Below are 23,168 nucleotides of genomic sequence, written 5' to 3'. Positions count from 1 at the left end.
AGAAAAGTTTCAGGTCAACCTATGTTGAGTTTTTGATCATTTGGCATCTAAATCATTTAGCTTCTGAATATGAGAAAATTCCGCCCGAAATTAGCAAAGTTTCTCCTTGTGCAATATACATGATAGATAATTAGTGGTACTGAACCATAAGCCCCGTGGTCCAGCTTTGGTTCGCGCACCGCCCTTGTTCCTACTTCTTGGTTCAAACACCACTGAACGTAAAATGAAATGCGAAATTTTAGAGAAATAGAAAACAATGTGACTATCTATTTAAGACCATCAATGTCAATATTGTCTCCATTTATGGCACCAAATTCGATTGCACATCAGTTTCTTTCATGACTAAGAGTGTACACAGTAAGTCACTGTCAACGGCGACCTCGTTATTCTCCTGTGTTTGCTGTCTTTCATTATGGGCATCATGGTCATGTCACTTTTCTCCAAACGTATTGTCAAATAATTTAACTTGTAATATAATATTGGCATACAATATGAGACCAAGCTTTTTTCACACAAATGGGCTGGTTTGTCTAATAAGCGTGGCGCGCTAACATACCATGCCATCACACAATTACCAAGCTAATGGATGGACAGTTGTCCGCATGCACGGCTCGCTATTTCAAACGTACGGATTCACTCAGTGGTTTGGCATTCATGCATCAGTCAGGATGAGATACTGTGATGAGCTATAACTACAGGCTATAAAATTCGTCGGTCTACTTGAAAGATACTAGTGGAATTGCAGTTTTTGTTTGTTTCTTTGTTTTCTTCATGAACTATTCCGTGAAATATCTGCCTTAAACAGAATATTGTATCATTCTTGTTGCCAAGATGGGCTTACACCTTTTTTGGACCATCATATCAGTTTCCTGTCTTCTGACACGTATTATGGCACAAGGTAAGACAGTTTCTCCTCTGATTTAAGTTTTAATGTTTTTATATTATATTTGCTTATTTGGCGAGGAACAATATTTGCCCAGAGTGCAGACTTTGCCATTAATAAATTTCCGCCAATGTTATACGTTTACTAGAAGAACCACTAGGATTACTATAGTTACAATAGATGAGGTGACCTATGATGTCACATGTTTACATTCAGACCGCCCTCTGTTGATTCAAAGCAGGCAAAATAACACAGAAGTGTCTATGACAGACTACATAAATCTCTTTAAAACTCAACTTTTAAAAACCTTTGAAGTTTTGTGTGATATTATGTATATAGCTTGATGCATTTATAAACAAGATTGATACCATTTTTTGTATTATTTGCTTTGAAACCAAAGTTAATGAATAAAAATCAACTTCTTCCATGTAAACTATAGTGTTTTTTGCCTGACAATTTTGATCACAGACCAACAGAGGGCGTATCAAATGTAAACACATGTCACCTCATCTCAATGGGAAATATCTTTCTTTAGCAAACTATATTAGTTTGAGACGCTAAAAAATTAATTCCGTAAAAAGCTCGCGTGCGAACTGAAGGCCTATAAAAATCAAAAATATCACACTAAAAGACACAATTTGATGCTTAATTTTAACACCAGGATTTGTAAAAAAAATGTATATCCAAGCACCAAGTATATATCCTATTGTCATGATTGTTGTGATTTCAATGGGTGAAAACGAAAGAAGTTCCTCAGAGCGATTTGAATTAGAAATAAGAGTTAGAAGTTAGAAGTTTTTTCTTTTTAAAACACCGACTTACACACGTTAATAACATTAAAGCAAAGCAAAAGTAACATATATGTGTGTATTAATGAAGCTATATATTATTGATAAAGGTGATTGAAATTGCTGAAACGTAAAACTTCTTTCATCCCTAAGAAACGTTATCATCTGGAGGATTATTGGCAATAAGATTTATCACCGTTACCTGAGGGGCACATCAGTACATAGGCACCTCATATACCAGGTAATGGTGAAACCAGCCTAGCTGAACCTATGAATAATTTAGATATATAGATAGACTGTATCACATTCGACGTAGCCAACAACCATTAGAAATTATTTAGACACCACAGAGCGCTCAGCAGGTTGGTATATGTATAATAGAAAAGTCAGCCGTCTACCTTTGTGAGTGTTTGTGACACCACACTGACTATATGCATTAGTTTTAATTCCCATGAAATAATTGTATGTTTCCTGATGCAAACCGGGGATGCAAGAGATCTCGTTGTTTAAAAATAGTGCAAAGTGTCAATTTAACAAATCTAATGTCATGAATATGGTCTGTATGAGTATCTTAATGTAAAAAAAATGGCAAATAAATGTTTATAATTCAGGATAATAACACGTACAACATCTTACCTACTTTACCTACATAAACAGGAATTTTAACCTGTTCAAAAACTAAAACACACAAAATTAAGACACAATTGCGCATAAAGAGACGTTATGCATATACGTATATTCAGCAAGTCATCAAAGCAAAGTAGACTTTCCAGTACATGGATTTACTCGCAAAAATAACTCGGATGCAGTCATACACACACAATAAGTTAGATTTTGCCAAACTATTTTGAAATTTAGGCACAATTATTATTATCATTGTTAATATTTACTTGACAAACACACACCCACATACTGCTCAGATATATAGATATATCATTGATGTGCAGGAATTAATACACCTCCTGTACATATTCAGCAAACATGAAAGCGAAGTAGACTTTCCCGTTCTTGGATATACTCACAAAAATAACTTGTTGCGCGTATGTGTGATGCAATCATGTACAATGAATGGGATATTGTTGGAAAATCAATTTCGAGATATAAGGCTAAAACCAGCATGCCAGTTCTTTTGTTTTAGATATTATACACTATAAACGTTCACATCTCAGAAAGAAATGAGTCGATATTTAGTATTTACCACGTATGAATTAACAAGTGGATATTGAATGTGAACGACATCAATTATTTCGCTTAATCGCGCAAAGTTTAAAGGTTTTATAATAGTGTTCATTAAAATTCACCTCTGTCATATATAGAATGACAAATGAGACTGTATGAGAGAGTAAAGTTGACGCTGTATTTTGAGTACTTAGGAGAAAAGTGTATATCATCCATACTCAAATGCAAACCCCAGAAATGTGCGGCAACATATGATCTTCCAGAGATGCACTATATGCTATTATGTATAACATTGATGTACTTTGCCGCAAGGCTTAACAGAAAATGAGCAAACGACAGCAAGATGTGAATTTTTGCTTCCATAGAGACTTTCCTGATATAATTTACTGTTCCCTAGATAGTATCGGCACTTTATGAACCTCCCATTCACAATGGTAATTAACAGCTGAACTAGATTGCACAGCGAGCAAGGTGTGACATAGAGATTGAACTTAATGCTTCAAGATGTGAATGTGACTGATGATGTCATTCATTTCAAACATTCCTTATAATGCTTCCTTATAATTTCACTTTATTTTTATGCATTTTCTAACCCGCACATATAGTATAGTGAGGAAATATATAAAATCAACGAATTCACTAGAACTGTGTTAAGTAATTACACTTTTAAGCACCTTTTTTTCACGGTTGTTACTTTATGAACATTTTTCAATACTAAACATGTATAGAGTATATTGAGTACCGGTATTATTGAAAGTTTGTTTACGCAATCTGAGTATTTGGTTAAATGTAAGTTAAGCCTTTTTACGTGGTTACAAAGTGATAGCTAGAATGTGTTTAATTACTAAACACATTATTTGGACTATTAAAATGACTTAGTAACAGTATGATGATGCTAGGCCCCTTGTTCCGATTCTTGAGGCATCCCGGTCCCGTCTGCTGACTTTCCTGCGTTTACAAGGACGTGAAACACAATCTTATATAAAGTCATGCAAGATACCCAAGTATCACGCAATCGGTATAGACATGACACGTGCTAGTTCAAGATGCGACTGTATACTACAAATTGATGTCTTGCGAGCGTCACGTCACTTGAATATCAATTAACTATAGACAGAGAAGAGTACAAGGGAATTAAAAAGCAATGAACTACTCCCTCCAATATTTCGTCGCTCTGAATTATTTAGTTTATTAAATAATTATTGCTGTGAATGCTGTCGCGGGAAGGCGTAGATTCAATTCAGATTTAAGTCTGAAAGTCAGTGTAACATAAAGTACATTTTATTACCTTGTTCACTGTCTTCGATGTGCAACCCCAATACAACTGACGTACGTGTAGGCCTATACATACACATTCGTGCGATTATTATGATACATTTTGTCATGTCCAAGCGAGGAACATAGTCGCAAAATGAATGAGAAAAGAGTTGTTCTATAGGCTTCAAATAATGTAGATTTTCCAGTCACCGGATAAACTCCCAAAAATATGCAAGGTCTATATTTAAAATATATAATGTTCTTTACATTTATCAACACCAAAAACTATTTTGCTGTTTTTATGAGAAGAAGCTGCACATACATACTTTCAAACTCATCCCACCCCTACACACCCCACAGCACCCCCACAGGCACTCACCCCACCCACACACCCCCACCCCAGTCCACACCTTACTCACATCAGTCACGTGCACTCCACACAAAAATACATACCCGGTACCCTCTTACACACGCTCCGACATTTCAATATTACAAAATGGGCTTAACTTGCCAACATGTCCAACACACGTTCCGACATTTCAGCATTACTATTGAGCTTAAACTTGTCCGAAACGCTAAAAGATTCATACATGAGACATCTAAAAGTATGTCGTTCAACAAGCACGTACGTAAGGTAGACTTTCCTGTCACTTGAATTACCATGACAACATCGAGATAATCAGGGCCAAAGCTCATTGTTATTTATTATAAAAGGACATTTTCTCGTGATGTTAAATTATTTACCTGTATAATTTTATTCTTAATATTTCATTTATTTTTTTATTCCTTTCAAATGTGTCTAAAACATTGAGACTATATAAAGTCTTTATTTTACCTTTGCGTTGAAAATCACACTTTGCCTGTGTCTATCACTTGTCTAGTATCACTGTTAAAGTGTGTCTTTTGAGAGTGTTTGCTAGAAAAAATCTGACGTTGAAGTTGATGGTATTTATTCCCAAGCGTATATAATTTACTAAGAAGATACTTGTTGAATCCCCAGTTAGGTTAGGAACAACCAATATATAGGGCATATCAACCACTTTTAATCAATATTTACTGTATACCTTGCCATCAAAATTGACTTCAACTTCTTATCCTCCTACTCTTCCTAAGTATAAGTGGATTGTTTTACTACATGCATCAAGTGACCGTGTGTTGTTTCAATACATGCATCAAGTGACCGTGCTATCCGGACAGCTTTACAGGTGATCTTCCAATGATATCAAAGAAGAAATTGAGATGGATAAAAGTAATTTCAAGCTTCTTGAAAAATTATCTGATTAACTCGGCTTCACATTACATATGTCTTACACTTTATCTCATTATATCTACTTCCGAAAGTGTAACGTTACCCTGGCAAACTACTGTTATTACACGACACGACAGCCTGTCTTCCTTACTTAGAGTATGTTTTGTACTATAGAAAACGGGTTATATATCTCACCAAATAGTACGAATTGTTTTAACGTTGTTGTCAATCAAAATATTGTTCTGTTTGCTTGTTAAAATAAACCCGATTAATTCTATTATTTTCTGCAATTTTGCTTCACATACACACAAAACAACATCTTTCTCTCTCACACACACACCCACAGTGTGACCCACTAACCCACCCCGGCCCACCCCTCACACCCACACACCCCCATACCCCCGCACACGTATACATCATCCACCCCCTCTCTCCTCCCTTCTCCACCCCACAGACAAGCCATTTGAAGGGTCAAAATAAGTAAATACACAATACCTGTACCAGCGGACAATATTTACACCTCAAGCAAAGTCAGCGTTGTTTCATAGTCTTGTCACACACCCCTACTTGTATTTTATATGATGACTTTGAAAGTGAGCGTATATTTGTGCTTCAACTCAAACCATTAACTCACAGCTTGCTCATGTATTTGTTAGCATATTGCACTTATGTGTGATGGACCATTCTCCCTGGATTTTACTATGGAAGGAGCAATAGCGTTCTTGTGCGATTTTTGACAGACCCGAAAGAGTGAAGGCAAACACTCTTTTGAATGATAAAAGGGGGAAAGCGATCATTGGCGCAAAAACATCCACCTGTCTAGAAATTACTAGAATCTTGAGCCTCAATTTGAAATACAGCGCCTTTCCAATCAAACCAAGCAATAGATTCATACGATTGGGGAATACAAATAAATAACACATATCGACGGCACATATCAAAATGATGATAATGTACATTGTATAGAGGAATCGAAATTGGTCAGCGTCATCTAGATTCATGGTAACTTATATGAAATTTTGTTTCCCGAATGATCCCAAGTCAAGCAATGAAACTATTTCGAAGAGGCTATTACCATGATTACATGTCAACATGCGTAAAGCAAATACTCATGAAAAGAGGCAAATCTGTCTAATTTGGTGATGATGATGTTTATCGATGGCTCTAAGTTTTGGTAAAATCACCTGAAAATTATTATACTACTATACTTGATTCAGATAACACTTGTAAGGGTTACCCTTCAGAAAAAGTAGCACATATTAAAATATCATAATCTACGTTTCTAACCATTCAAAATTTGCTCACAAATTCTAAAAAATTCAAATATGGCCTATAATTATTGATCATGTGATCGAAACCGTGTAAGGAGACCTGCTCCATCGAGTAAATACTCACACTACTTAATATAAATGTATAAAGGAGATAGATGGAGCTGCGTGTTTAGTTTTATGCATTAGATTTCGACTCCTAAAACACCGATAGAAGGTCATGTGGCCAAGTGCCTTAAAACACGATCCTCAAACATTGAAGCCTCTTACATGGTTAACTAGTAAGTCAATTGTGGGGGTGAGAGTGGGTAATCAGTGGATGTAGGTGTCTCGTAAAGTGGTTAGGTAAAATAGAACATGACACTATCATTACGGTAGGTAATATGATCCGGCTAGTGCCGATAGGTTAGCTGTACAATTCAATTCAAATCAGAGGAAGATCTTCGATCATGATATATTACTATTGGACACAGTTATATATGATTAGGTGCATATATTTTACCAGTGAGTTAAAAGCTTGGTAAGATGAGAATATGAGCTGTAAAAATCATTACAACATTATCAATGATATAGACAATTTTGCATTATCTGTCGATTACAAACAGCGGAAGTCCAGGTTGAAATACCCTAGCATGCAAAACTCAACTTCAACAACTGTCACTGTCCAGTAATGTCCCTCCTACTATTTATTTTTGCTTTGGTCATTTATCGGACAAATCAATGCATCAAACTATATGTGATACTCAAATTGGTTTTCGTTTAGACAGAAATCAAGAAATGTTATTGCAAACTACGGCCTTATTTCTTGAAGCGCTTTTATGAAAAATACCGTCTGTCTCTCTCGTGATGATTAGAATAACATGATATTATTTGAAGTGCACTGTTGCCTTTCTTTAGATGGAAAAGTATACATTTCATATGACAATGAAGGATGTCATTGAGTATGTCCGTTCCGTAATATCAATATCTTTAATGTTTTTAGCTTGTACTTCATTGTTCAAAAGTCACCAAAATCTGCTATACATCAACGAAGTATTATACTGTTTAACTTAAAATCCTCTGGATCTACATTGAATATCATGGTACGTAACTGAATTACATTTTGATCATGCCGATTGTGGACTGTGGTTATTAAATTTTGGGAAAAGTTTACAATCTTCGCAAAGAAAATACAAAATGGGGTACCTATCTGTGCAAGGTATACATGATAGGCAACGGCTAATACGAGCGTAAGGGGTTAAACAGAAAGGGTACATCAAGTCATATCCTTCGAATATGACCCAAATAAAATATTGAATAACTAAACAAATATCATATGCCCATTTCCACACATATTTCATGTTCTTTACACGCACAAATCGTACTTATTTGAAACTAAAGTTCTCTCAATTTATGCATAAATTGAGTGAACTGTATACTTTCCCATAAAAAAGGTAACAGAGCGCTTCAAATAATATCATGTTATTCTAATCATCAGGAGAGAGACAGACGGGATTTTTCATAAAGCGCTTCAAGAAAAAAGGCCGTAGTTTGCAATAACATTTCTTGAATTCTGTCTAAACGAAAACCAATTTGAGTATCACATATAGTTGAAGTTTGATGCATTAATTTGTCCGAGAAATGACCAAAGCAAAAAATAAATACAGTAGGAGGGACAATCCAGTTCAGTGACAGCTATTGACTTTGAGTTTTGCATGAGGCCTACGGGTATTTCAACCTGGACTTCCGTTCCGCTGTTCGTAATACATCGACAAATAATGCAAAATTGTCTATATTGTTGTAATGATGTTTACAGCTCACATTTTCATCTTACCAAGCTTTTAACTCACTGATAAAATAAATAACATCACATATAACTGCGTCCAATAGTAATTTATCATGATCGAATATCTTCCTTTGAATCGAATCGTACAGCTAACCTATCGGATGGTAGTGGTATGTTCTATTTTACCTAACCACTTTACGAGACACCTTCATCCACTGATTACCCACTCTCACACCCACAATTGACTTACCAGTTAACCATGTAAGAGGCTTCAATGTTTGAGGATCGTGTTTTAAGGCACTTGGCCACATGATCTTCTATCGGTGTTTGAGGAGTCTAACAAGTAGATGAAGGGCATGTTTTACTTGAATTCTAACCAAAAACGCTTAGTGATTCTATTCAAAGATGGATGCTATTTAAGTGAACACCTTTCGACATTTTCACTAATGACACCCCTTTTTATATGTTAATTGTGTGTCATTATAAGACAAAGTGACAACTAAATAACAGAGTGGAATCGGCATTTTTTCGTAAAATCACTGCTTCCCTTTTCTAAAAACATATCACGTTTGAAGTTCATCTTCATGCAAATCGTCCTGACAAAAATCCAATAATTTAAGTCTTATTTGCTGGTGGTGATTTTGTTCGTTGCGTTAGTTTACTTTGTGAGATCAAGAAGAGTCCTTTGAGTGCTATACAGCGGTATGTACAGTACCTTAGAGCAGCGTATAACATGTATAACGTTAATCAATATCCCACTAATGGAGTAAGAAACGACAATCCGATGAGCCAGTGTGTTGGTCGTTGAAACACAAGAGACGATCTTAACATATGAATGGGATTGGTTTCAATGTGACACAAAGTCAGCTGTATGGGAGATTCTTTCTATCTACACGATAAACAACCACCTTCACCCACCTTGACCAATAATGAGCATTATTATGTTTTGATGGATCCAAGTTGTGATAATATTGGATCCAAAACATAATAATGATAAAATTGATGCTTTACGCCCAATATTTATTGGTCTCGCTATGAGTTGTAAAATATTGGACTCGACTACGTCTCGTCCAATATTTTAAAACTCATAGCTCGACCAATAAATATGGGCTCAACCGATCCAATTTTATATCATATTTAGACTCTGTAAGTGCATTTTTGTTCAATCAATGGTTTTATAGTTGGGTATATTAACAAATGCGTTTCAAATATGAGTTACTGATCCACACATTATTTTGGTAATATATAATTACATCATGGCGAGTACAATTCACTGTATATTATAATGAGACACATTTTGTCTGTATCTATTATAAGGCAATACACACTATAGCGGAAACAAAGCAGAGAAGTGAAGATATTATGAGTGCAAATAACACCCACAAAAACTACGCAAAGCTGTAAGAAAGTCACCAATTGAAAGACACTTGCCAAATCATCAAGCATTATATATGTGGGCAACAGAGAATATTGATTAAATTTGATACTCCTTTGAGGTTTGACTTCTTATTTAAATGTTCAGTTTTATTATTTCTTGTCTTTTTCCCCTTTCTTTAAAACAGTTTCTGTTAAAGGTCGACGTAAACTGGGTTTCGAGATTTCATTTATTTCACTTTCTTGTTTTCCATTTCCTCCAAAATTTTTTCTAGTTTGTGTAAGAATAGACGTTCAGACCATCTTAACTTTGATTTTCATTTGTTGTCACATATAATTACTAATTTGCGAAGCTCGCCAACAATGTCTACAGTTGAATTCGTTTTTGCGTCCACAGTAATTTACCAGTTCACCGATTCTCATTGTCATCAGTGAAATAATCGTAATCAGTTACACTGATTCTGGAAAGTTACACAAGTAATGAAATATTCATACTACATGTAGCAGTTTGCTTTATATTCACCGTTATTGCGTTCTTTCCTCACCTAACATGTAAATCGACCAGTAATCTGTAAATGCCTTTTAAGAAATCATTAGATGCCGATAGATTTCCACCAGATAAGACATGTCCATCAGACTTTACATTACAAGGCGACATTATAGCACGGTTGTTTGCCGTAATCCCTATCTAAAGCACAAGAATATTGTTTGTGTATAAACCCTTATCAAGGTGAATTACCACTAAGTTAAAAATGAAATATATAAGAATAAGGAATAAGGCATACAGCTAATAATTCCTACGATATTGCATTGCAATGTTGGTGATAGCAAACAATGTAAAACAGTTTGAAATCACTATCATGAATATAATTATTTCGAGATGGAAATCCGCTGCTTTTTCTCAATATAGGTCTACAGAATCATTGCTACACTGTAAAAAAATCTTGTAAATTTTACAGCAAAAGTGTGTGCAGCCAATCTGCCAACAAAACCCTGTAAAATTTACAGTATCCTGTAAAAATGAACACACTCAAAATGCTGTAAAATAGGTATATTTGGCGAGTTATTTTAGAGCTTGAGAATGTGTTTTAGGATAAAAAATGCTGACTGACTTCAAAAGTCCACCCTTCCCATAGAACAGTTTTTTTACATCGCCTAACTGTAAAATTTACAGTTTCATGTCAAGAAAATACAGTTGAAACCTGTAAAATTCATCTTTTTTACAGGATACTGTAAATTTTACAGGTTTTGGTTGGCAGATTGGCTGCACACACTTTTACTGTAAAATTTATTCACGTGATATTTAGTACTTAATCGTATAAGTGACCATTCTTACAGTGTAGTGATAATATTGATATTGCTTAAACGTTGAATTATAATTCCAATTTTAATTTCAGCTTTGATAGGCCTAGATAATTTAAACTACAAAATACAGTATTTGCCTGTTTTTATCAATTACAGCCAAATACTGTCAATAATTAGCCTTTTTTTACAGTATTTTACTGGAAATTTCACTGTTATTTTTTACAGTGTAGTAACGTTCCTTCCCACAGTATCACGATTTACGGCATCTTACCCTTCATTGCCTGAGTATCCACGATTTTAACAGCTACATTGGAACTCATCAACGGACAAGTTCTGATTTCAAACCAAACAATCTTATCTGCTCACGTAATAGTCTTTTTTGATCAACGTGTACGTAATTGTAGACAAAACAAGTGACAGCCGTTAGTAGGCTATAAGACTAACTGAAATATATTGCGGCGCCGAGTGTGAGATAACTCGGCAATCGATCTAGTGATAATCCACAGAGAAACACTGGTGATCTCTTGCAGGAAGGCTTCATATATATGATTACACATCCTATGGGTGACTACCAAACTACTTTATGTGCAACGTAATGTTCACAAGTACTACAATGTATGCGCAAATGCGCAATACATTTGATGATCATCAGCAACTAGTGTTACTTATATCTCAAGAACCACTGTACTAAAACTGGGAATATTTCAATTTATTTTGACAGTTTTAAGTGCAGTTTCGTTTGAAAAGTGTAAAAGACGGATTTGAATGAAAATAATTTTAAATGAATGGATTTTGTGGCAATGTGAGGTACCTGGCATGGGGAAGGTTATAATGTCTCTAATAGGCACATTATATATACAATCATTCAACCATGGATCCATGGATCCATGTGACTGTTTGCCTCGTATGACCATGAAAAACCGCCAGTTTGAAAATCCCTGAAGAAAAGAACATGTTGTTGAATCATGATTATGAAAACATCGCCGTATTTTTTGTCGGGGAATGGTTGCTTTGGAGTGTTTTGAGAGTATTGGTAAAGTGTGTTTTTAAAGTGTTTTCTGAAAGCATTGATTTTATTTCGTTTGACACGAAAACTGCTATATTACACCCGTCTTTAGTAGAAAACACACGTCAAACTATAATTCCTTTCGATATATGTGAATGAAATATCATATATTGTAACAAGAATATCACACATTTTTCAATTACAATTGTTTGATACAAAATACCAGAATTTCACATTTTCTCTGATAACACATCTCATGCTTTAGATGGAACCCTAAGCACGCAACGTTGCATAAATTGAGAGCACTTTAGGTTCAAATAAATACGATTTGTACGTGTAAAGAACATGTAATATGTATGGAAATGGGCATATGATATTTGTTTAGTTATTCAATATTTTATTTAGGTCATATTCGAAGGATATGACTTGATGTACCCTTTCTGTTTAACCCTTACGCTCGTATTAGCTGTTGCCTATCAGGTATACCTTGTACAGATATGTACCCCATTGTGTATTTGCTTTGCGAAGATTGTAAATTTTTCTCGAAATTTACCTTTCTTGTGTACCATTCAGTATAGACCCAGAGGATCTTAAGTTAAACAGTATAATACTTTGTTGATGTATAGCAGATTTTGGTACAAGCGCAAAACATTAAAGATATTGATATTACGGAACGGACAAACTCAATGACATCCTTCATTGTCCTATGAAATGTATACTTTTCCATCTAAAGAAAGGTAACAGTGCACTTCAAATAATATCATGTTATTCTAATCATCAGGAGAGAGACAGACGCTATTTTTCATAAAAGCGCTTCAAGAAATAAGGCCGTAGTTTGCAATAACATTTCCTGATTTCTGTCTAAACGAAAACCAATTTGAGTATCACATATAGTTGAAGTTTGATGCATTGATTTGTCCGATAAATGACCAAAGCAAAAATAAATACCGTGGGAGGGACACTCCAGGACAGTGACAGTTGTTGAATTTTACATGCTCTCCTGGGGGCATTTCAACCTGGACTTCCTTTCCGCTGTTTGTAATACATCGACAAATAATGCAAAATTGTCTATATTGTTGTAATGATGTTTACAGCTCATATTCTAATCTTACCAAGCTTTTAACTCACTGATAAAATACATAACATCACATATAACTGCGTCCAATAGTAATATACAATGGTCGAATATCGTCCTTTGAATCGAATCGTACAGCTAACCTATCGGCGCTAGCTGGATCATATTACCTACCGTTATGGCAGTGTTATGTTCTATTTTACTTAACCAGCAAAGACACCTACATCCACTGATTACCCACCCTCACACCCACAATTAACCATGTAAGAGGCTTCAATGTTTGAAGATCGTGTTTTAAGGCACTTGGCCACAGGACCTTCTTCTATCGGTGTTTGAAAAATAGAAATCTGATGCATAAAACTAAACACGCAGCTCCATCTATCTCCTTTATACATTTATATTGAGAAGTGCGAGTATTTACTCGATGGAGCAGGTCTCCTGACACGGTTTCGATCACATGATCAATGATAAGGCCACATTTGAATTTAAGACAATATTTGAGCAAATAGTAGTAAATGATTAGAAGACTATGAAATGGTCATATGTCCTATATAATTTTATGAAGATCAAACTTTTTTCTCTTTATATTCAGGTCAAGTAGTGTACTGATGTTCATATATGATTTAACCAAACCCTTGAGCCATCTTTCAACAACATCCGGATTAGACATGTTATCTTCAGTTTATTGCCTCTTTCCTTGAGTATTGCCTAACGCATGTTAACTTGTATAATTGTCTGACTTGGGATCATTCGGCAAGTAAAATGTTACATTTAGTGGCAATGAATTTAAAAACGCTTACCCCCTACTAGTAGTACTACTACATGTACTACCATTCTAACCATTTAAATGGCAGTGTGTGTGTATGTGGGGAGAGGAGGGGTAGGAATGGGTGATGATGGGTAGGGGTGAGAGTATTATGCACTAAACTTAACATACACAATGTTTCAACTTAATTTTCAGGAAAACAGTGTTATTCTAACAAGTAGATGAAGGGCGCATGTTTCACTTGAAATCTAACCAAAATTGAATTTACCAAACGATTAGTGATTCTATTCAAAGATAGATGCTATTTAAGTGAACAATTTTCGCCATTTTTTATATGTTAATTGTGTGTCATTATAAGACAAAGTGACCCATATGACACAACTAAACAACAGATTGAAATCGACATTTTTTCGTAAAATCACTGCTTCCCTTTTCTACAAAACATATCACGTTTGAAGTTCATCTTCATGCAAATCGACCTGACAAAATCCAGTAGTTGATGTCTTATTTGCTGGTGGTGATTTTTGTTCGTTGCGTTAGTTTACTTTGTGAGATCAAGACGAGTCCTTTGAGTGCTATACAGCGGTATGTACAGTACCTTAGAGCAGCGTTGATAACGTTAATCGATATCCCACTAATGGAATAAGAAATGACAATCCGGTGAGCCAGTTTGTTAGTTGTTGAAACACAAGAGGCGATCTTAACATATGAACTGGATTGGTTTCAATAATGGCACTAAGTCAACTGTTTGGGATATTCTTTCTATCTGAACACGCTTAACTGACACTTTGACCAATACGGAGCATATTTGAACTCTATAAGTGCGTTTTTGTTCAATTGATGGGTTTATAGTTTGGAATATTAACCAAATGTGTTTCAAATATACGTTACTGATCAACACATCTCGTGATGTTACTTCATTGCGCGTAACGGGAGCACGGTGGCCGAGCGGAACAGGCTCCGACTCATAATCGGAAGGTCGCGGTTTCGAGCCCCGGCGAAGCCATTGTGTTGTGCCCTTGAGTAAGGTACTTTATCTCGATTACTCCTTTCCACCCAGGTGTATAAATGGATACAGGCATTCTTAAATGCTGGGAAGGTAACATACTCGCTGTGGAGGAGGTGTAGCGATCCCCCTACAGCAACATTACATGGAGGAGTCTGGCCCAATTGCCAATGAAAGAGAGATGGGTACTCCGTTCACTGTTTATATACATGTTCGCATCCTTTACCTTTTTACTTTATTGTGAGTAAAATGCACTACATATGTAATAAAACACGTATGTCTGTATCTAAGAGACAATACAAACCATTAAAGTGCTTTAATTCTCCATACTAATCACATCTTGTAACACAATAGCGCATAAAATGCACATATACATATGAGACACATAATTGACACATTTGTCTGTGTCTATAAGATAATACAAACCATATCGAAAGCAAAGAAGGAAGTGAAGACAATATGCATACAAATAACACCCACGAAAACTACGCAAAGCCGTACGAAAGTCACCAAATTGAAAGACACTTGCCAAATCATATATGTGGGCAACAGAGATTCACTTCGCGAATATTGATTAAATTTGATACTCCTTTGGGGTTTGACTTCTTATTTAACAGTTCAGTGTTATTATTTCTCGTACTTACCCCATTTCTTTAAAACAGTTTTTGTAATGTTGACGTAAACAGGTTTCCGAGGTTTTTAAATCTCTTCTTTCCCCTTTAAAAAAACCTCAAAAACAAAAATGGTTTTTGGTTTCCGTAAGATTAGACGTTCAGACCATCTTAGTTTTGGTTTTCAGTTGTTGTCACATTATGCTAAGCCTATGTGAAGCTCGCCCAAAACTTCGGCTGCAGTTGAATTCATTTTCGCTTCCGCTCTGCTTTTAGTTTCATCACTGATTCTCATTGCCAAACAATCGTAATCCGTTACATTGATTATGAAAACTTATAGTAAGTAATGAAATATTTTTGTATACTGGTTGCTTTATATTAACAGTTATTGCATTCTTTCTTGAAGTCAGAAGTAAATCTACAAGTAATCTGCTAATGCCTTTAAGAAATCATTATGCCTATAGATTACAACCAGATAAGACGTGCCCATCAGACTTTACATTACAAGGCGGCATTTTGGCATGGAGACTTGCTGTAATCATTGTCTAAAACACTAGAATATTGCTTGCGTATAGACCCTTTAATATCAAGTCGAAATACCCCCAAACTAACATTACAATGGAACGAAATATAATTATAAATATAAGTAATAAGACACACAGCTAATAATACCAAGAAAATTGTAATATTAGTCATAGCGAACAACATAAACCAGTTTGAAATCACTGTCATGAATATAATTATCTCGAGATGTAATCCGGGGCTTTCTCCCAATAAGACAGAATCATTGCTTGTTCCTTCCCGTAGTAACAAGATTTACAGGATTTTATCATCCACTGCCTGCGTATCCACGATTTATGAACTACATTGAACCTCATCAACGCACAAGTTCTGATTTCAAACCAAACAATCTGATCTGATCATGTAATAGTCTTTTTGCGGATCAATGTGTACATAATTGTAGACAAAAACAAGTGATAGCAGTCAGTAGGCTATAAGACTAACTGATTTAGTCCTGCGTCGAGTACGAGATAACTCAGCAATCGACCTAGTGATAATCCATGGAGAAAAACTAGTGATCTCTTGCAGGAAGGCTTCGTAATATTTGATTACACATCCTATGGGTGACTTCTAAACTACTTTATGTGCAACGTAATGTTCACACGTACTATGCGCAATAAATTTGAAGATCATGTAATAACAATTTAGTGTTACTTAATTATCTCAAGAACCACTGTACTATTATTGGGAATATTTGTATTAGTTTTGACACATTTAGATGTATTTTGGTTTTGATAAGTGTAAAAGCTGGATTTGAATGAAAATATTTTTTAAATGAATGGACTTTGTGGCAATGTGAGGTACCTGGCATGGGGAAGGTTATAATATCTCTAGTAATAGGCACATATACAAATACAATCATTCAACCATACGGCTGGTTGCCTCGTATGACCATGAAAAACCGCCAGTTTGAAAATCCCAGAAGAAAATAACATGTTGTTGAATCATAGTTGTGAAAACATCTTCGTATTTTTATGTCGGGGAATGGTTGCTTTAGAGTGTTTTGAGAGTATCGGCAAAATGTGTTTTTAGAGTGTTTTCAGCATTGATTTTATTTCGTTTGACACAAAAACTTCAGTGTGTAGAAGAAAGAACACGTCAAACTATGTTATAAATTATAATAGAAAAGATAATGTATAAGATACTTTCTTAAATGTATTTATGATTATATACAGGAAAGAAATAGTATATATCGTAACAAGAATTTCACATACTTTTCAATTACACTTGTTTGATACAAAATAACAGAATTTCACATTGTCACTGATAACACATCTCATGCTTTAGATGGAACCCTTAGCACGCAATGTTGCAACATTGCGTGCTTAGAGTTTCATTTAAAGCATGGGATGTGTTATCAGTGAAAATGTGAAGTTCTATTATCTTTTATTAACCAAGTCTAATTGAAAATACGTGATATTCTTGTTACGATATATTCAATTTCTTTACTCGAAAGAAATGATCCTATACATAATGATATTATAATCTATACAGCATACATGTAGTTCGACGTATGTTTAGTTCTTCTAAACATTGGTGTAATATAGAAGTTTTTGTGTCAACATACGTTAGACAAATACTCAAGGAAAGAGGAAATAAACTGAAGATAACATGTCTAATCCGGATGTTGTTGAAAGATGGCTCAAGGGGTTGGTTAAATCATATGAAAATCAGTGCACTACTTGACCTAAATAAGAGAAAAAAGCTTGATTTCATAAAATTATATAGGACATTATGACAATTTCATAGTCTTCTAATTATTTACTACTAGTTGCTCAAATATTGTCCCAAATTCTAATTATTGATCATGTGATCGAAACCGTGTAAGGAGACCTGCTCCAGCGAGTAAATACTCGCACTACTCAATATAAATGTGTAAACGAGATAGATGGAGATGCGTGTTTAGTTTTATGCATCAGATTTCGACTCCTCATACACCGATAGAAGGTCCTGTGGCCAAGTGCCTTAAAACACGATCCTCAAACATTGAAGCCTCTTACATGGTTAACTGATAAGTCAATTGTGGGGGTGAGAGTGGGTAATCAGTGGATGTAGGTGTCTCGTAAAGTGGTTAGGTAGAATAGAACATAACACTACCATAATGATCCGGCTTGTGCCGATCGGTTAGCCGTACAATTCGATTCCAAGGAAGATCTTCGATCATGATATATTACTATTGGACACAGTTATATGTGATTGGGCTCATTTATTTTATCAGTGAGTTAAAAGCTTGGTAAGATGAGAATATGAGCTGTAGCAATCATTACACCATTATCAATGATATAGACAACTTCGTATTGTTTGTCGATGTGTTACAAACAGCGGAACTACAGGTTGAAATACCCTTAGGAGATCATGCAAACCTCAAATTCGAAAGCTGTCACTGTCCTGGAGTATTCCTCCCACGGTATTTATTTTTGCTTTGGTCATTTCTCGGACAAATCAATGCATCAAACTTCAACTATATATGTGATACTCAAATTGGTTTTCGTTTAGACAGAAATCAAGAAATGTTATTGCAAACTACGGCCTTATTTCTTGAAGCGCTTTTATGAGATATAGAGTCTGTCTCTCTCCTAATGATTAGAATAACATGGTATTGTTTGAAGTGCACTGTTACCTTTCTTTTGATGGAAAAGTATACATTTCATAGGACAATGAAGGATGTCATTGAGTTTGTCCGTTCCGTAATATCAATATCTTTAATGGTTTGCGCTTGTACTTCATTGTTCAAAAGTCACCAAAATCTGCTATACATCAACGAAGTATTATACTGTTTAACTTAAGATCCTCTGGATCTACATTGAATATCATGGTACGTAACTGAATTACATTTTGAACATGCCGATTGTGGACTGTGGTTATTAAATATCGGGAAAAGTTTACAATCTTCGCAAAGAAAATACAAAATGGGGTACCTAACTGTGCAAGGTATACATGATATGCAACGTCTAATACGAGCGTAAAGGGTTAAACAGAAAGGGTACATGAAGTCATATCCTTCGAATATGACCTAAATAAAATATTGAATAACAAAAGTTCTCTCAATTTATGCATAAATTGAGTGAACTATCAAATAAGTGCGATTTGTGCGTGTAAAGAACATGTAATATGTAATATGTATGGAAATGGGCATATGATATTTGTTTAGTTATACAATATTTTATTTAGGTCATATTCGAAGGATATGACTTGATGTACCCTTTCTGATTAACCACTTAAGCTCGTATTAGCCGTTGCCTATCAGGTATACCTTGCACAGATAGGTACCCCATTTTGTATTTTCTTTGCGAAGATTGTAAACCTTTCCCCAAATTTAATAACCACAATCGGGACGATCATGTAATTCAGTTGCGTACCATGATATTCATTGTCCTGTGAAATGTGTACTTTCCCATAAAAAAAGGTAACAGTGCACTACAAATAATATCATGTTATTATAATCATCAGGAGAGAGACAGACGCTATTTTTCATAAAAGCGCTTCAAGAAATAAGGCCGTAGTTTGCAATAACATTTCTTGATTTCTTTTTAAACGAAAACCAATTTGAGTATCACATATAGTTGAAGTTTGATGCATTGATTTGTCCGATAAATGACCAAAGCAAAAATAAATACCGTAGGAGGGACACTCCAGGACAGTGACAGTTGTTGACTTTGAGTTTAACATGATCTCCTAAGGGTATTTCAACCTGGACTTCCGTTCCGCTGTTCGTAATAAATCGACAAATAAAGCAAAATATTGTGTATAATGTTGTAATGATGTTTACAGCTCATATTCTCATCTTACCAAGCTTTTAACTCACTGATAAAATACATAACATCACATATAACTGTGTCCAATAGTAATTCACCATGTCGAATATCTTCCTTTGAATCGAATTGTACAGCTAACCTATCGGCACTAGCGGGAACATATTACTTTCCGTTATGGCAGTGTTATCTTCTATTTTACCTAACCATTTTACGAAACACCTACATCTACTGATTACCCACTCTCACACCCACAATTGACTTACCAGTTAACCATGTAAGAGGCTTCAATGTTTGAGGATCGTGTTTTAAGGCACTTGGCCACATGATCTTCTATCGGTGTTTGAGGAGTCTAACAAGTAGATGAAGGGCATGTTTTACTTGAATTCTAACCAAAATCGAATTTACAAAACGCTTAGTGATTCTATTCAAAGATGGATGCTATTTAAGTGAACACCTTTCGACATTTTCTCTAATAATGACACCCCTTTTTATATGTCAATTGTGTGTCATTATAAGACAAAGTAAACCATATGACACAACTAAATAACAAATTGAAATCGGCATTTTTTCGTAAAATCACTGCTACCCTTTTCTAAAAACACAACGCGTTTGAAATTCATCTTCATGCAAATCAACCTGACAAAAATCAATAATTTATGTCTTATTTGCTGGTGGTGATTTTTGTTCGTTGCGTTAGTTTCAGTGGCGTAACCAGTGGGGTGGCCGGGGGGGGCAAGCTGCCCCCCCCCCCCGGACACAAAAAAACTGGGAAGAAGACCAAAAAATTGGGAAGGGGAAAAGGGGGAAGAAGGAGAGAGAAAAAAGGGGAAAAAGAGGAAGAAGAGAAAGGGAAAGAAGAAAAGGAAAAGAGGGAAAAAGGGGAAGGAGAAGAGAAAAGGGAAGGAGAAGATAAAAGGGAAAGAAAGAGGAATTTGAAATTTGTACTCTGAAACACTGATTTTTTATCTTCTAATATGCCAAAAACCAGGAGCTTCAGGGGTTCCGCCCCCTTCACCCCCGCCGGGGCTTTGCCCCTGGACCCCACCAGGGCCCCTAAGGCGGGCCCCTGGACCCCACCTGTTTAACGCTTCGCGGCAAGCCGCTCGCGACTTTTGGTCAAGAATTGGGAAATTTTTCAAACTTGCCCCCCCCCGGAACGTTAGGTCTGGTTACGCCCCTGGTTAGTTTACTTTGTGAGATCAAGAAGAGTCCTTTGAGTACTATACAGCGGTATGTACAGTACCTTAGAGCAGCGTATAACGTTAATCAATATCCCACTAATGGAGTAAGAAACGACAATCCGATGAGCCAGTTTGTTGGTCGTTGAAACACAAGAGACGATCTTAACATCTGAATGGGATTGGTTTCAATGTGGCAGTCAACTGTTTGGGAGATTCTTTCTATCTACACGATAAACAACCACCTTCACCCACCTTGACCAATAGTGAGCATATTTAGACTCTGTAAGTGCATTTTTGTTCAATCAATGGTTTTATAGTTTGGTATATTAACAAATGCGTTTCAAATATGAGTTACTGATCCACACATTTGGTAATATATAATTACACCATGGCAAGTACAATTCACTATATAATATAATGAGACACATTTTGTCTGTATCTATAAGACAATACACACTATATATAACGGAAACAAAGAAGTGAAGTGAGGATATTATGAGCGCAAATACCCACGAAAACTACGCAAAGCTGTAAGAAAGTCACCAATTGAAAGACACTTGCCAAATCATCAAGCATTATATATGTGGGCAACAGAGATTATTGATTAAATTTGATACTCCTTTGAGGTTTGACTTCTTATTTAAATGTTCAGTTTTATTATTTCTTGTCTTTTTCCCCTTTCTTTAAAACAGTTTCTGTTAAAGGTCGACGTAAACTGGGTTTCGAGATTTCATTTCTTATTTCACTTTCTTGTTTTCCATTCCTCCAAAAATGTTTCTAGTTTGTGTAAGAATAGACGTTCAGACCATCTTAACTTTGATTTTCATTTGTTGTCACATATAATTACTAATTTGCGAATTTCGCCAACAATGTTTACAGTTGAATTTGTTTTTGCGTCCGCAGTAATTTAGTACGTTCACCGATTCCCATTGCCATCAGTGAAATAATCGTCATCCGTTACACTGATTCTGGAAAGTTACACAAGTAATGAAATATTCATACTACATGTAGCAGTTTGCTTTATATTCACCGTTATTGCGTTCTTTCCTCACCTAACATGTAAATCGACCAGTAATCTGTAAATGCCTTTTAAGAAATCATTAGATGCCGATAGATTTCCACCAGATAAGACATGTCCATCAGACTTTACATTACAAGGCGACATTATAGCACGGTTGTTTGCCGTAATCCCTATCTAAAGCACAAGAATATTGTTTGTGTATAAACCCTTATCAAGGTGAATTACCACTAAGTTAAAAATGAAATATATAAAAATAAGGAATAAGGCATACAGCTAATAATTCCTACGATATTGCATTGCAATGTTGGTGATAGCAAACAATGTAAAACAGTTTGAAATCACTATCATGAATATAATTATTTCCGCTGCTTTTTCTCAATATAGGTCTACAGAATCATTGCTACACTGTAAAAAAATCTTGTAAATTTTACAGTAAAAGTGTGTGCAGCCAATCTGCCAACAAAACCCTGTAAAATTTACAGTATCCTGTAAAAGTGAACACACTCAAAATGCTGTAAAATAGGTATATTTGGCGAGTTATTTTAGAGCTTGAGAATGTGTTTAGGATAAAAAATGCTGACTGACTTCAAAAGTCCACCCTTCCCATAGAACAGTTTTTTTACATCGCCTAACTGTAAAATTTACAGTTTCATGTCAAGAAAATACAGTTGAAACCTGTAAAATTCATCTTTTTTACAGGATACTGTAAATGTTACAGGTTTTGGTTGGCAGATTGGCTGCACACACTTTTACTGTAAAATTTAGTCACGTGATATTTAGTACTTAATCGTATAAGTGACCATTCTTACAGTGTAGTGATAATATTGATATTGCTTAAACGTTGAATTATAATTCCAATTTTAATTTCAGCTTTGATAGGCCTAGATAATTTAAACTAAAAAATACAGTATTTGCCTGTTTTTATCAATTACAGCCAAATACTGTCAATAATTAGCCTTTTTTTACAGTATTTTACTGGAAATTTCACTGTTATTTTTTACAGTGTAGTAACGTTCCTTCCCACAGTATCACGATTTACGGCATCTTACCCTTCATTGCCTGAGTATCCACGATTTTAACAGCTACATTGGAACTCATCAACGGACAAGTTATGATTT

The 23,168-nt window shown here is 35.3% G+C and overlaps 1 protein-coding gene across 1 annotated transcript in view; it reads left to right on the top strand.

Moving 5' to 3' along the window:
- The first annotated feature begins 286 nt into the window (after nucleotides 1–286).
- LOC140138079 (scavenger receptor cysteine-rich domain-containing protein DMBT1-like) overlaps nucleotides 287–23,168 on the top strand; it is a 178,895-nt gene continuing 156,013 nt past the window's right edge. The window contains exon 1 of the mRNA XM_072159951.1: nucleotides 287–898. Within this exon, the coding sequence (XP_072016052.1) occupies nucleotides 832–898 (67 nt within the window). The 5' untranslated portion in view covers nucleotides 287–831. The remainder of the gene's footprint in view (nucleotides 899–23,168) is intronic.

This window comes from Amphiura filiformis, chromosome 17 (assembly GCF_039555335.1).
Source record: "Amphiura filiformis chromosome 17, Afil_fr2py, whole genome shotgun sequence".
NCBI classification, from domain to species: Eukaryota; Metazoa; Echinodermata; class Ophiuroidea; order Amphilepidida; family Amphiuridae; genus Amphiura; species Amphiura filiformis.
The sequence above is the reverse complement of the archived record's forward strand: the minus strand, read 5'-3'. Positions and strand labels throughout refer to the sequence as shown.